The 13,293-nt window shown below is 40.8% G+C and overlaps 1 protein-coding gene across 7 annotated transcripts in view; it reads right to left on the reverse strand.

The window, feature by feature from the left end:
• LOC148183369 (spindlin-Z-like) overlaps positions 1–13,293 on the reverse strand; it is a 162,349-nt gene that overhangs the window by 19,233 nt on the left and 129,823 nt on the right. For all 7 annotated transcript variants that reach the window (XM_088061546.1, XM_088061545.1, XM_088061543.1 and 4 more), the window contains one exon: positions 9,812–9,860. In XM_088061546.1, coding sequence (XP_087917672.1) covers positions 9,812–9,837 — 26 coding nt within the window. In that variant the 5' untranslated portion in view covers positions 9,838–9,860. The remainder of the gene's footprint in view (positions 1–9,811; positions 9,861–13,293) is intronic.

Here is a 13,293-nt window from a genome sequence, read left to right on the forward strand (position 1 = left end):
CCCTCTCTTTACCCATGTAATGAACTGCTTATACCTGAACAGCTTGACTCTGGAGAAGTCTCTCACCGCGAGCGAGTGTTTTGTACATCAATAGGGGGGAAAGAAGAAGTGTGCAGTTTGTTTTCAGAAACCGCATTCACTCCCCACATGCTTCTCCAGACTGTGTTGTCTGCAGCATGGACAAACAGCGGGACAGAGCTCTCCTTTGCTTTTAGTTAGTTTTTAGCTAGCTGAGGCAGAGAAGTTCCCTAGACTGTTTTTTCTTTTTCCTGGGATCTCTTCAAACCTGCTCTGGACTGAAAACCCAGACAAACCCCAGGAGCTCATGCCTGTGGCCCACCGGGGCCTGGGTCTCAACACTTTCCAGCACCGGAGGGACTGATAAGAGACTGAGCGAGCCAAGCTACACCTCATGGCAAGGACTTTCTAGATTTGCCATCTCTTCGAACAGCGAGAGGTTTTATTGTTTAATATTATTAAATTTCTGTTAAATAAACAGTTTTTTCCACTTTTCTCCAAGGAAATATTTTTCCTGAACCAGTTGGGGGAGGGGCCGCTTAAATTTGCTTTCTGTAGGGACCCCATTTGGAGGTTTTCTCCCAGATTTGCCCTAAACCAGGACAGTCAGTCATCCACCTCTTTGATGAGACTGTTTGCTCTCCCTGGGGTTATAGACTCTGACTGAGATAATGATCATGGCTTGGACACCTCAACCACCTTGCGCCATGCCCCAGGGAACTCAAATAGCTCAATTGATTTTACTTCCCCAAACCATGTGTGTACCTTTCACAGATGTATTGTGAACAGGAAGATTTGGGTCCACTGGAACACCCCAAGTATGATGGGTACAACCTATATTAGAACAACACCCCACATGCCAGTGTACCCTTGGTTGCCCTGAGAATCAGGCCGTTCGATATTGTTTTCATAATTTATAGCCACTTTCCCAGGAAAGTAACTATAAACATAGGTGTTTATACATTCCATTAAAGATATGCCTTTTGATGGACATCTCTCATGGCCAATGTGGTTGGGAAGGTGGTAACCTGACGATACAATCCCTGGTCATTGTCGAAAACCTATAAATACTGAAAGAACAAATAAACCGGCTTCTTCTTTCATCACACTTCGAGCTGTGTCTGTGTGAATCATTTCTTGTCCAGTGACATGCCTTGACATTAAAAGGACAAAAGATAACACTTGTTGGTCTAATAGACACAGGGGCTGACGTTACAGTTATCTCTCAAGCTAAATGGCCCCCACAATGGTCCCTTGTTGAAGTGCCCCAGGCACATTCTGGCATTGGGAGAAGCAGCCATAGCTATTAAAGCTGCCACTTGATACAGATCAAAGGTCCGGAGGGATACCTCGCCTCAGTCAAACAGTTTATATTACCGGTGCCAATGGTACTATGGGAAGGGATGTTCTCTCTCAATGGGGTTTTAGGATTCAATCAGATTTTTAATGGGGGCCATTGAAGCATGTGACACTTTAAAGGTAACCTGGAAAACAGAAAAAACAGTTTGGGTGGATCAGTGGCCCCTACCTTTGCAAAAACTTCGTGTATTAAATTAATGAAGTTGGTCCAACAACAACTCTGGAAAGGGCATGTTGTCTCTTCTACCAGTCCTTGGAATTCTCCTTTGTTTGTTATCAAAAAACAAACTGGCAAGTGAGATTTGCTCCAAGACCTCAGTAAAATTAATTCTGTAATGGAGGAAATGGGAGCCCTGCAACCTGGACTCACCTCTCCTACCATGATCCCTTGAAATCGGCATTTGACAGTCATTGATTTAAAGGATTGCTTTTTCTACATTCCTTTGCATTCTGATGACTCTCCCAAGTTTGCCTTTTCAGTTCCAAGCACAAACATGCAGGCACTCTTACAGCAATATCACGGGATTGTTTTACCTCAGGGCATGAAAAACTCCTATTTGCCAGTGTTATGTTGCCAAAATCCTCAGTCCAGTTCGTCAACAAATGCCTAATATTCTTTTGTACCATTATATGGATGATATTCTAATAGCAGCTGAACAACAAGAAGTCATGGAGAAAGCCTTAGCCCTTGTCACTAACGTGGTAAATTAGGCAGGGCTTTGCATAGCTCCTGAAAAGGTACAGAGACGCCCTCCCTGGAGGTATTTGGAGTGGCACATTGGAGTCCATTCAATTTCTCCTCAAGCTCTGCAAATTCAGACAAACATTTGTATCTTACATGATGTGCAAAATCGTTTGGGAACAATCAACTGGGTGCCTCCTTGTTATAGACTTCAAATGCAGAGCTAAATCCTTTGTTTGAAACTGCTAAAAGGAGACTCAGACATTTTATCACCCAAACAACTTACTTTACAAGCTCAGCAGGTACTGCAATGCGTAACTGATGCCTTAGTAAACATACAATCTGCACACTGGGCACCTGAGCTGCCCTTCTTTTTAATAATTTTGTGTCCAGCAAAACAGCCTCAAGCTTTGATATTTCAGGGGGATTCCAAGGCACCAGATCCTTTGCTTATCATTGAATGGATTTTTTTTTTATTTTTTTTTTACTACTCACAGTCAATTCATGAAAGCATTCAAGGCCTAAAAGAAGGTGTAAATAAACTGCAAGTAAATGACAGACATAACTGACTAGGTCGACTTTTGGGGGACTGGGGACTTGGTGGATGGATAAGAAATTTAGTCAAAATAGGCCTATATGTATTAGGCATTATATTATGTATTGTTATAGTTATTCCCTGTATTTTACAGTGTGTGCAAAAATTAATAGACAAGTCATGTAAAAGTGTATTTCTAGTTGAACAGGGAGGGGGAAGTATGGGGAATAAAACAGAGTACAATAGAACTGATAAAGGAGCCTAATATCTTAAGCCTGATCAAGCAGAAATCGTGGGACAGACAGACACAAATAACTACTCCCTGGGCAATAAGTGACTAAGAAACATGTTGTGAAACTTTGTTATAAGATAATGTTACCATGTGATGTCATGAAAAAGGTGTAGCCAATGGGAGACTGTTACCAAAAATAGAACCCTATATAGGTGCCATACAAATAAAGCCCTATATAAATGCCTTGTATACTCAATAAAATTTGCTTCTGATCTCAACTCAGATGTCTCTGTCTCTCAATTGCTGATACCCCAGTTAACTGGGACTGATGGTAAATGATTGAAAGTGGCTTAATGAGTACTTTCACCAGCTCCCTCAGTACCCTTGGATGGATCCCGTCCTTCTCCATAGACTAGTGCATGTCTAAGAGGTGTAGCAGGTCGCTGACCATTTCCCCTTTGATTATGGGGCCCTCCTGCTCCTCTCTGTCTTCCAGGTCAGTGGGCTGGGTACCCTGAAAACAACTGCTTTTGTGATTAAAGACTGAGGCAAAGAAGACATTCAGTATCTTGGCCTTTTCCTCATCTTTTGTCATTATGTTTCCCTCCATTTCCAATAAAGGATGGAGATTCTCCTTAGCCCTCCTTTTGTTGATAATGTGTTTATAGAAACAGTTTTTATTGTCTTTTACAGCAATAGTCAGATTAAGTTCTAGTTGCACTTCGGCCCTTCTAATTTTCTCCCTGTACAACCTCTCAGCATCCTTGTAGTCCTCCTGAATTGATTGCCTCTTCTTCCAAAGGTCATAAGCTCTCTTTTTCCCCCTGAATTCAAGCCAAAGCTCTCTGTTCAGCCAGGCTGGTCTTCTTCCCTGTCAGCTTATCTTTCAGCACACTGGGATGGCCTGAGCCTTTAAGATTTCCTTCTTTAAGAATGTTCAGCCTTCCTGGACTCCTTTGCCCTTCAGGACTGCCTCTCAAGGGACTCTTTCAACCAGGCCCCTAAACAGGCTGAAGTGTGCCCTCCACAAGTCCAAGGTGGCAGTTCTGCTGACTCCCCTCCTTACTTCTGCTACACCAAGCAGGAGCTTGACACCATTGTCCCCCATTATTCATGTCATGAATAAAATCTCTCAAGAAATCCACCCCAGTTAAAATACTGTGTTTAGTTATGTACAGTTAATATTCTTATCCCCTTTGTAAACCTTGTACCCCTTGTTTACTCCGATGGTTATTAGTAATGTTAATTACTTACCAGTTTCTGAAGTGTTTTAAAGGTTCTTATGAGACATTCCTGTACCCTTTCCCTTACTTGCTACTATGTAACAAAGCTGCTCCCATGGGGGTTGGGTCACACTAACAAAAGCAACCCATTAGAAAGGTATGCCACAGAAGGAAGCAACTCCCATGGACTAGAACAAAGCAGTCCCATGGAAGCTGTGCCACACTAGAACAAAGTCCCATGAAGCTGTGCAACCGAGTAATATACAAACTAAGGCATGCAAGACACCAAAACAACGAGCTAACAGAGAAATAAAAGGACAAGGAAACATATTCTAGCAAGCTATGATGAAAGATCATCTCCCTGCATCACCTAAGCCTGCTTAGAAGCCATCTTCCTGCATCACCATGATCTAAAGAGGACTGGAAAGAACTGACCCCCCCCCTAGACAACAAGTCAGAAAACAGGCCTCCTGGCTACTCTCATGAGGATGGAAGCCCCAGCTCTGCAGTGTGTGCTGCAAAGCTGAATTGTGCCTCCTCCTTGGAGCTGCCAGTGTGGGAACAGCCGTGGTGCAAGTAACCCCTCGGGCCCCCCTGCCCCAAGAGCTGAATCCTAATAAAGGCATCAAACAGGAGTCTTGTCTCCTGACCAATTTCTTTCAGTTTAAGTCACCATATTCTGCCAAGCAGAGACAGGATAGAAAATCTTCCCTATCATATGTCCTGTCTGCCTGACAGCCCTACCTCAGGGAAGTTAGGGGGCAATTCCAGTAGTCTCTCTTTCATTCTCCCTGATACTCCTTAACGACCTACTCAACATATCCTAGAGCTCTGTTGCTAAGTGGAGGAGTTCTTCTACCTGGGTGCACCTCCCCCAGTTGTGCTCACTTCTGCTGTCCAGAACTGGCATAAGAGTAGGATATGTCCTGCATCCCCACACTTGGGTAGTAGCATATTCCCACCAGAGTTCTGTCTGGAAAGCTGTGTCATTCATTGTGGGTGCAGAGTTTAGAGTGTTCATAGTCTTCCACCAGCTGGATACCATTGGTCCCTGGTTGTGTTGGCAGAGCTACAGTACCTTTTTTGCATGCCCTTCCCTGCAAACTGCCCTGTTGGCATGCCTTGGTCACTAGCACACCCTAGGGGCTTCTTTCATACAGAAGTGGGGGGATTGACCACCATTGCTCCTGGCCCCACTCAGGTCTTGTCAGCAGCTGTAGCACAAGTGTGGCCTCCTGGCGGCTCTTGTGACTCCCCCAGGTTCAGGAATCTCCCCTATGCTCTGGATTGTGGTGGCACCGGAGGTGCTCATCTCAGGGACTAAGTATTTGTCTTGAAGACACTAAGCTGATAAGTAAAGTCTTGTTACGAGAAAAAGTTTTATTAGCAGAACCAGATCATGGAAAGTTCAAAGAAATTTAGAAAGGAGTAGAAATGAAGCAGAATAGCAATGGTTAGTACAATTTCTATATTTCATGGAACCATGTAGAAAAATTATTAAAAATAATGTCTGAATTAGAATTTTGATATTATTACAGACTGTCACTAATGGGGGATCATGTGATCAGAGATTTGTAATAAACTATTTTTCCTTAATATTCAGACTGTGAGGCACATTACTTAAAGACAGAAGTTTTAAAGTACTTTCAGTACTCCTTCAAAAGCCATCATTCAGTTATGAAATTAATTTTCTTAGGATTATAGGTGTGTTGGGCATAACCTGTGGCAAGGTTTTGGTAATGGACACACATTCACATACAGACATGACAACACCTGCAGGAGTAGCCTCTATGAGAAAAAGTCAGGCTACCCTGTGCCAGACACAGCTGGTTCCAGATGGTTTGGGAATGGTCCCACTGATGGCTAAAGTGGAGACAACCAGCAAAGTTTATGGTGCCTTTGTGAAAACATATTTAGCAAAGAGAAAAAAAAAGCACCACTGGACAGGCAGAGAAGGAGAGGAAGAAAAGGACCCATGCTGGAACAGTTGGGTATTTAATGAAGGAACTGTAGCCCATAGAGAACCCACAGAGAACCCATGCCAGAGCAGAGTTTAACTGACAGGACTGTCTCCCCTAGAAGAGAACATGCTGAAGCAGACTTTCCTGACAGGAACTGTGACCTGTAGAGAACCTATGCCAGAGCAGGAGGAAATTAAGTACAAGAGGAAAGGAATGGCAGAGAGCAACAATTATGTACAGACTGCAAACTTCCCTCCTTCATTTCCCCTGCACCCTGGAGGTGGTGCTGAGTCTGGAGTGAAGGAATGAATTGAAACATGGGAAAGGAGGAAAAAAGGTGTTGTTTTAATGTTTGTCTTCCTGTTTGTTACTACCTGAATCTATTTAAATTTGCAATAAATTAATTTTCCAAAAGTCAAGTCTGTTTTGCCTGTGATAGTGCCTGGTAAGTGTAGCAGGGCATTTCCCCCACCACAAGACCTTATCTGTTGCTTGTTAGCTGGTGAAATAACTCAGGGCATCTTGCCCCTCACATGAGCTTCACATGAGCTTTGGTGAAATAACTCAATCAGGACAGCTTGTCTTGTAGCGAGTTATTTCAGTGCCATGGCAGTAAGGCTTTCAGCTGACAATAAACATCTTGATGTGGAAGCGAGATGTGGAAAGATAAGCTGGAATTTCTGACTGACAGAGACTTCACTTTATAAACTATAAAAGCTACACAAAACTTTCACAAAGCAGAAATCTTCTGCACACTCCTTGGAAATGTGTGTGGCTTCCTTCCCAAAGTTGGGACACCTGCTTTGTGGTTACTCTCCCAGGAGTTGAGGGAAGGGAACCTGTGTACACTATTGTCATTTTGGTGGCAATTTATGTTGACTCCTAATCTGTACTATTTCTTTGCTAGTTTTAATATAGGTACCTTAATGTTGTGCACTGATTTATGTAATCTACTAGTAGTTCCTTTTGTTTTATACTGTGCAATAAGTAACTGTTTAAGGCCTTTTGTTTGTTACTTCCTGTTTATTCAATAAATAACTCATTTTATAATAGACCTGATCTGCCATTCTTAGAGCTTGCAGACCAGAGCGATTTTAGTTGCAGGACAGCTAAATTTAGGCTGCTGCCGAAAAATCTGAGGCTAAAGCAGGGCTTGTCTGAAGCTCCCATTTGATCGGTAACAGTAAGTAATCTTCCTGTCTTTATCTTAACTCGTGAACTTCCTCATTCTATTTTCTCCCCCTGCCTCACTGAGGAAGGGGAGTAAGCAGGTGGGTGGGAGTTTGGCTCATAGTCAGGTATAATCCACCACAAGTTAGTTTAAACTGTGATCAAAAATTCACAAGGGATAAGTATAGTGAGAGTTAAGTGGCAGATAGAACCTCCACCTCAAAGTCCTTGAACCGCCAACTATGAGAAACTGGTAAGACGCTATACTCACACTGTGCACTATTTCTTTATGCACCAAGGGTGGAAAGGATAAGAGCCAAGGGACTATTGACTGATCTGACATAAATAGAGTCAACTTTTTATTCACAAAGATCATCACTACCCACTGACACTGACAGAACATTCAGAAGTGTGGGAAATGGAAAAATAGAAACTTCCACAGATGCTGAAGGGTTCGATCTGCAGTCTTGGAAAGAGCTCGGGTTAATGTAATGATAAAGGCACACAAACATTAGGTAGAAAAATCATAAACTTATGTTCCTATAGTTATAAGTAAGAATATGCCTAGAGTAGGTAAGAAATTATATTAGGTAAAATAGTTTGAGGTTTAAACTGTAATAGTGTGTTATAGAGTAGGTTAGAGATCCAGAAACTGTAATAAAGGGGTGTGTATGAGTATGTGACCTGTCAGCTTAGTGGCTAAGACACAGATGCAGTGCAGCAAAATTAAGCAAAGATGATAGGTTAATAAGTGAAAACAAGTTTTGTGTCAACTGTCTATTGGACCAAAAGGTTATATATTGCTGTGTGAAGAAGAAACCCGTGTCTACCTTGAGCTATGGCTGACTTGTTGCTCCTCTAAATCTCACACCTTCAGACTGACATCTTATCTGGCTACTTGAGTAATAAATCATCTCAAGGCAAGGTGGTCCCATCCCTCATTTTTCATCTTGACAAGAAGAACTTCCCTTTTGTAGCTGACCATGGGACCCCCTTCTAAAAAAGATTGATGGTTTACTAACATTTTAGTTAAGAAGAATTTAGAAGACTAATCCATACAGCTCATTTTATCCCTTCCTCAGTTACTGGACTATGTCCTGTTCTATCCTGTTGGATCTTCCCTCCCCTATGAACTTATGAACTGAGTTTAGAATCTACCCTATGACCTTCAAGTTCTAGTTACTTGTTCCTCTTTTAATGAGGAATGTAAAAGTCATCATAACTAAATCAATGACAAAGTATGCATTATTAATTCATGGTCTGCTGTAACAGCTCATAGTAGTAACAGCATACATTTTTAAACAGTTATTCATAACTCACTTGTTTACTATAAACATGTCTACAGTGCTGCTTACTGTTAATTTTAAAAATATAAGCAATGAATATCAAATAAAAACAACTCTATACTAGTGTCTGTCATTTGCAGAGAAGTCATTGAGCAGCACACAAAGTCATCTTGGTTTGGTACAAAATAAAACCTTTACCAAACAATTCTTAAACAATTAAACTAGGCTAAATCAATACAAAACTCAGTTGGGCACTTAAGTTAAATGCCTCAAAATCACGTGACTTAGGATCATGACTCAATATGCCACATAAAAGCCTTTATGCTAAAAAATATACAACCTATTTAGGTATTTAAATAAGTGTATATCAAAACAACAATAAAGACAAATCTATCCACCCTCAAGTACAAAAGGCAACCCACCTCTGATAGTCTTCCCATCATACACTCCTTTTTCTGAGCGGTTGAAAAAGAACAAGAGAAATTAAATTTTAACTCTACCTGTCTCTAGACAAATAAATGTTTATCTCTGCCTTGTAAGGAGATAGACAAGATTGAATAGTGAAGAGTTGGTAGAAGGAATTAAGAGCAGTTTTTTATCAGGTGTTGTGTCTGGGAAATAGTTAATGCTAATTCAAATGTTAATCATGGAAGATATTTCTGCCAGACAAATTGTTTTGGATTGATGCCTGTTGTATATAAGCATTATAGGACTTCATACTCAAAATATAACTAATAGCATTTTAATAAATTTCACCTTTTTCCAGCTTATTTTAGAGTTCACCCACCAGAGATGCAGCCAGATACAACATCTAGCTGTTAGAAATGAAGGTAAATTTTGTCTAAGCTACTACCTATATCTTCTCACATTTACTCATAGTAGCATTTAGCTACTACTATCTCAAATTCTAGTAGTGAATAATAAATGTGGTGAATGTATAGAATAAGCAAGTAGCCTTCACACAAATAGTAGCCATACTACAGTGTATTGATTATTTTTTAAAAAAGGTAAAAAAATCCTTTCCAAAACCAAAACTGTAATGAATCCTAGAGTACATATGCCAAATTTCTGGCTTTCAATCTCTTGTTTCTGAATTATAAGTTACAGAACTTTATTGACAGAATAATTTCTCTCAGAATAAGATTCAAAATGATGTTTAGAACTGTACCAATGGTGCATTCTTTCCCATTGTCCTCCCAAAAGAATTAGTCGGATTCTACACATATACACTGTTTGAATACTGCTCCACATTTTTTTTCCAAATGATTGGGACAATACAGATACATTTTTAGACTGGTACTGCCAATTACTGAGAACTACACTTGTGGAAGTGTTAGGAACTTACTTGTGGGAAGTTCTTTTCTTCATCATGTTCGCAGAGACTCCTGCATGACCTAAAATATAAATGATGAAATTATTGAACAATAAAATGTGTTTCTACACAATATCGAAAAAGTATCATAGAAAAGTTCTCCTTTTCAAGTAAAAAAAGCTTAAACACATCATGATGTGATTTTTCAATGAGTTTCTACAATGGAAGAAGGCTGAGGAGACAGGCAAGGACTATGTACTCATGAAGCTAAATGAAGAATTAGGGAGTTACTGATGACAACTGTTACAAAAAGCTGAACTTAACACAAAGGAGACTGAAGGTAGTCTTTGTTATAAATAAATGGCTACAACAGTTAAGGGATTAAAATGGCTGTGTATCTGCCCTTGAGTTGATAATATCAACAAATACATATATTCCTGCGTTAGTGAGGCTGGAATGGGTGGGTGCATGCATGGCTCAGCTAAACTCATTATAAAAACTTAGCATAGACCAAAAAACAAGTATAAAAACTACATTGCAATTGCTATACTCTGCTAAATGTAACTTGTACTTGCCCTGTGATTTAAGTAAATTGCTGTATCGTTCTTCTAAATCAAAGTTCCATGTAATGTCAAATAAATAAATTAATGTATTGGGTTTGCATGGCCTGGTTTTCGCAGTGGGTGGGGACTACAGAGGTGGCTTCCATGAGAAGCTGCTAGAAGCTTCCCCCCATGTCTGACAGAGACAATGCCAGCCAGCTCCAGGATGTATTTGTTGCTGGCTAAGGCTGAACCAATCAGAAATGGTAGTAACGCCTCCATGATAACATATTTAAGAAGGAAAAAGAAAATTATTTTGCAGATATAATTGCAGTGAGAGAAGAGTGAGAATGTGTGAGACGAACAACTCTGCTGACACCCAGGTCAGTGCAGAAGGAGGGGCAGGAGGTGCTTGCTCCAGATGCCGGAGCTGAGATTTCCCTGCAGCCCATAGTGCAGACCATGGTGAAACAGGATGTCCCCCTGCAGCCCATGAAGGACCCTGGGGGTTCAGAGATCCACCTGCAGCCTATGGAGGAGACTCACACCAGAGTAGGCAAATGCCTGAAAGAAGGCTGTGAATCTGTTGGAAACCTGTGCTGAAGCAGGGTCCTGGAAGGGACCTGCCGACCCATAGAGAGGAGTCCATGCTAGAGCAAGTTTCCTGGTAGTACTTGTGACCCCATAGGGGACCCATTCTGGAGCAGCCTGTTCCCAAAGGATTGCACCCCAAGGAAGGGACCCATGATGAAGCAGTTCATGAAGAACTGCAGCCCATGGGAAGTACTACCACTGGAGAAGTGTGTGGAGAATTGTCTCCTATGGGCGGGACCACATGCTGGCACAGGTAAAGGACTCCTCTGTCTGAACAATGGCAGAAGCAACCTGTGATGAACTGACTGTAACCCTCCTTCCTCGTCTGTCTGCACCACTAGCAGGGAGGAGATAGAGCTCAGGAAGGAGGGAGGGATAGGGGGAAGGTGTTTTTAAGATGTATTTTACTTCTCACAGTTCTACTGTGATTTTATTGGCAATAAATTCAATTAATATCACTAAGTTGAGTCTGTTTTGCCCATGATGGTAATCAGTGAGTGAACTCTCCTGATCCTTTACCCATGAGCCTTTCACTATATTTTCTCTCTCATGTCCAGATGCGGAAGAGAGTGACAGAGCATCTTTGGTGGGTACCTGGCATCCAGCCAGGGTCAACCCATCACACTTCAAAAAAATAACATTGGCATTAAAGCATTAAACCCTCTACACATGGAATAGCTAAAATAACACAGTCGGAGAGTGTTGGATACATGCATGTTATCAATAAAAAAACCCCTCATATACCTGTAGAAATGTTCAGAATTTCATCTGTGGACATTTAAATTCACACCTACAGAGAACTACTTAATTGAGGTTTCTCTACAGATCCAAACAAATTCTTAAACATTATGTGCATGTTCTAAGCATAGCTTTGGCATATGTATTTGGAAAATTAATTTTTATAATAGCAAGACTGTCACACAAGAGTTAAGCACTGAAAGTGCAATTGACCTTAACAGTTTTCATAAATATTTTAATATTTGGATTTTCCTATGGAGAAATAAAAGGACATATATCACGTGACAGAAGTGGCAGAATTAAAATAATACTACATACATTTTGTTTCCAATACTCAAGTTTGTACTGAATTCCTGGAAAGATGTGTCTCCAGTTTTAACAACAGCTGGAATTTGAAGTTTTCAAAAATTAAGCCCTCCATGCAAATAGCTTCAGTAAAGATGATATTTGCACTAAAGACCAAGTAAATAGAACTTCCCTTGAACATGTTTATAAGAACTAACAGCTAGAAATTAAAAGATATCTCAAAAAGTATGAATATAAACCCAAAATACTTTTGAGACTTGACTGAACCAACTGAACAAGCATTTTCACCCTGCCATTAGCCACCCCTTACTTATATGAGGAAACAAGTTTAAAAACACACTTATTAAAAAAAAAAAAATCTGTTCTCACAAAGTAAAAACCCACAAACACACAGATTTAATGTTTTCAGTTACTGGCTGATGAGAAAAAAGTAAGATTTAACTAAATCAGCTCAAGTAGTTAAAACACTATAATTTAAAACACATATTTAGCAGGATGGTTTAGCACAAAACTTGTTTTCTGTCCTCTGCTCAGAGACTCTGAATCTTACTATACAATGCAACACATTTAGCCTCTTGTCCCAGTTTAGGGCAAATTTGGGAGAAAAAACTCCAAATGGAGAGTTTCCTTGGAGAGAAGTGGAAAAAGCTGTTCATTAAACAGAAATTGAATAATATTAAATAATAAAACCTCTTGCTGTTCGATGGGATAGCAAATCCCGAAAGAAAAGTCCTTTTCATGTGGTGTAGCTCGGCTCGCTCAGGTTCTTATCAGTCCCTCTGGCGCTGGATAGTGCCGAGGCCCAGGCCCCGGTGGGCCACCAGGCGTGAGCTCCCGGGGTTTGGCTGGGTGTTTTTCAGTCCAAAGCAGGTTTGCAAAGATCCAGGAAAAAAAGAAAAAAAAGGTCCAGGGAACTTCTCTGCCTCAGCTAGCTAAAACTAACTAAAAGTCAAAGAGAAGCTCTCTCCAGCTGTCTGTCCGTTCTGCAGACACCACAGTCCAGGATCAGGATGCGGGGGAGTGATGTTTTCTTTCAACACAAACTGCGTGCTTCTTCTTCCCCCCCCTTCCCTCTCTTAATATATAACATAAACCAGACAATTAGGGATACCAGTATCATAAAGTCACCCCAGGACACCTTCCAAAACAAAAGTAGCCCTAAAGATACATAGAAGGAAGTTCTATTACATAAGCTGCGAAAAATACAAAGGAGAAGCTATGCAGTCTACTCAGAATGAGTGTTTGCCCTGTTCAGTAACTGTTCACCTTAGGCACCTCTTATTCTTGATAAAACTCAAGTTCTACAGCCAGATGACTTTTTTTCTCTCAAATTCA

This window comes from Pseudopodoces humilis, chromosome 12 (assembly GCF_049639895.1).
Source record: "Pseudopodoces humilis isolate 2021_Gansu_Grassland_sample_001 chromosome 12, ASM4963989v1, whole genome shotgun sequence".
NCBI lineage: Eukaryota > Metazoa > Chordata > Aves > Passeriformes > Paridae > Pseudopodoces > Pseudopodoces humilis.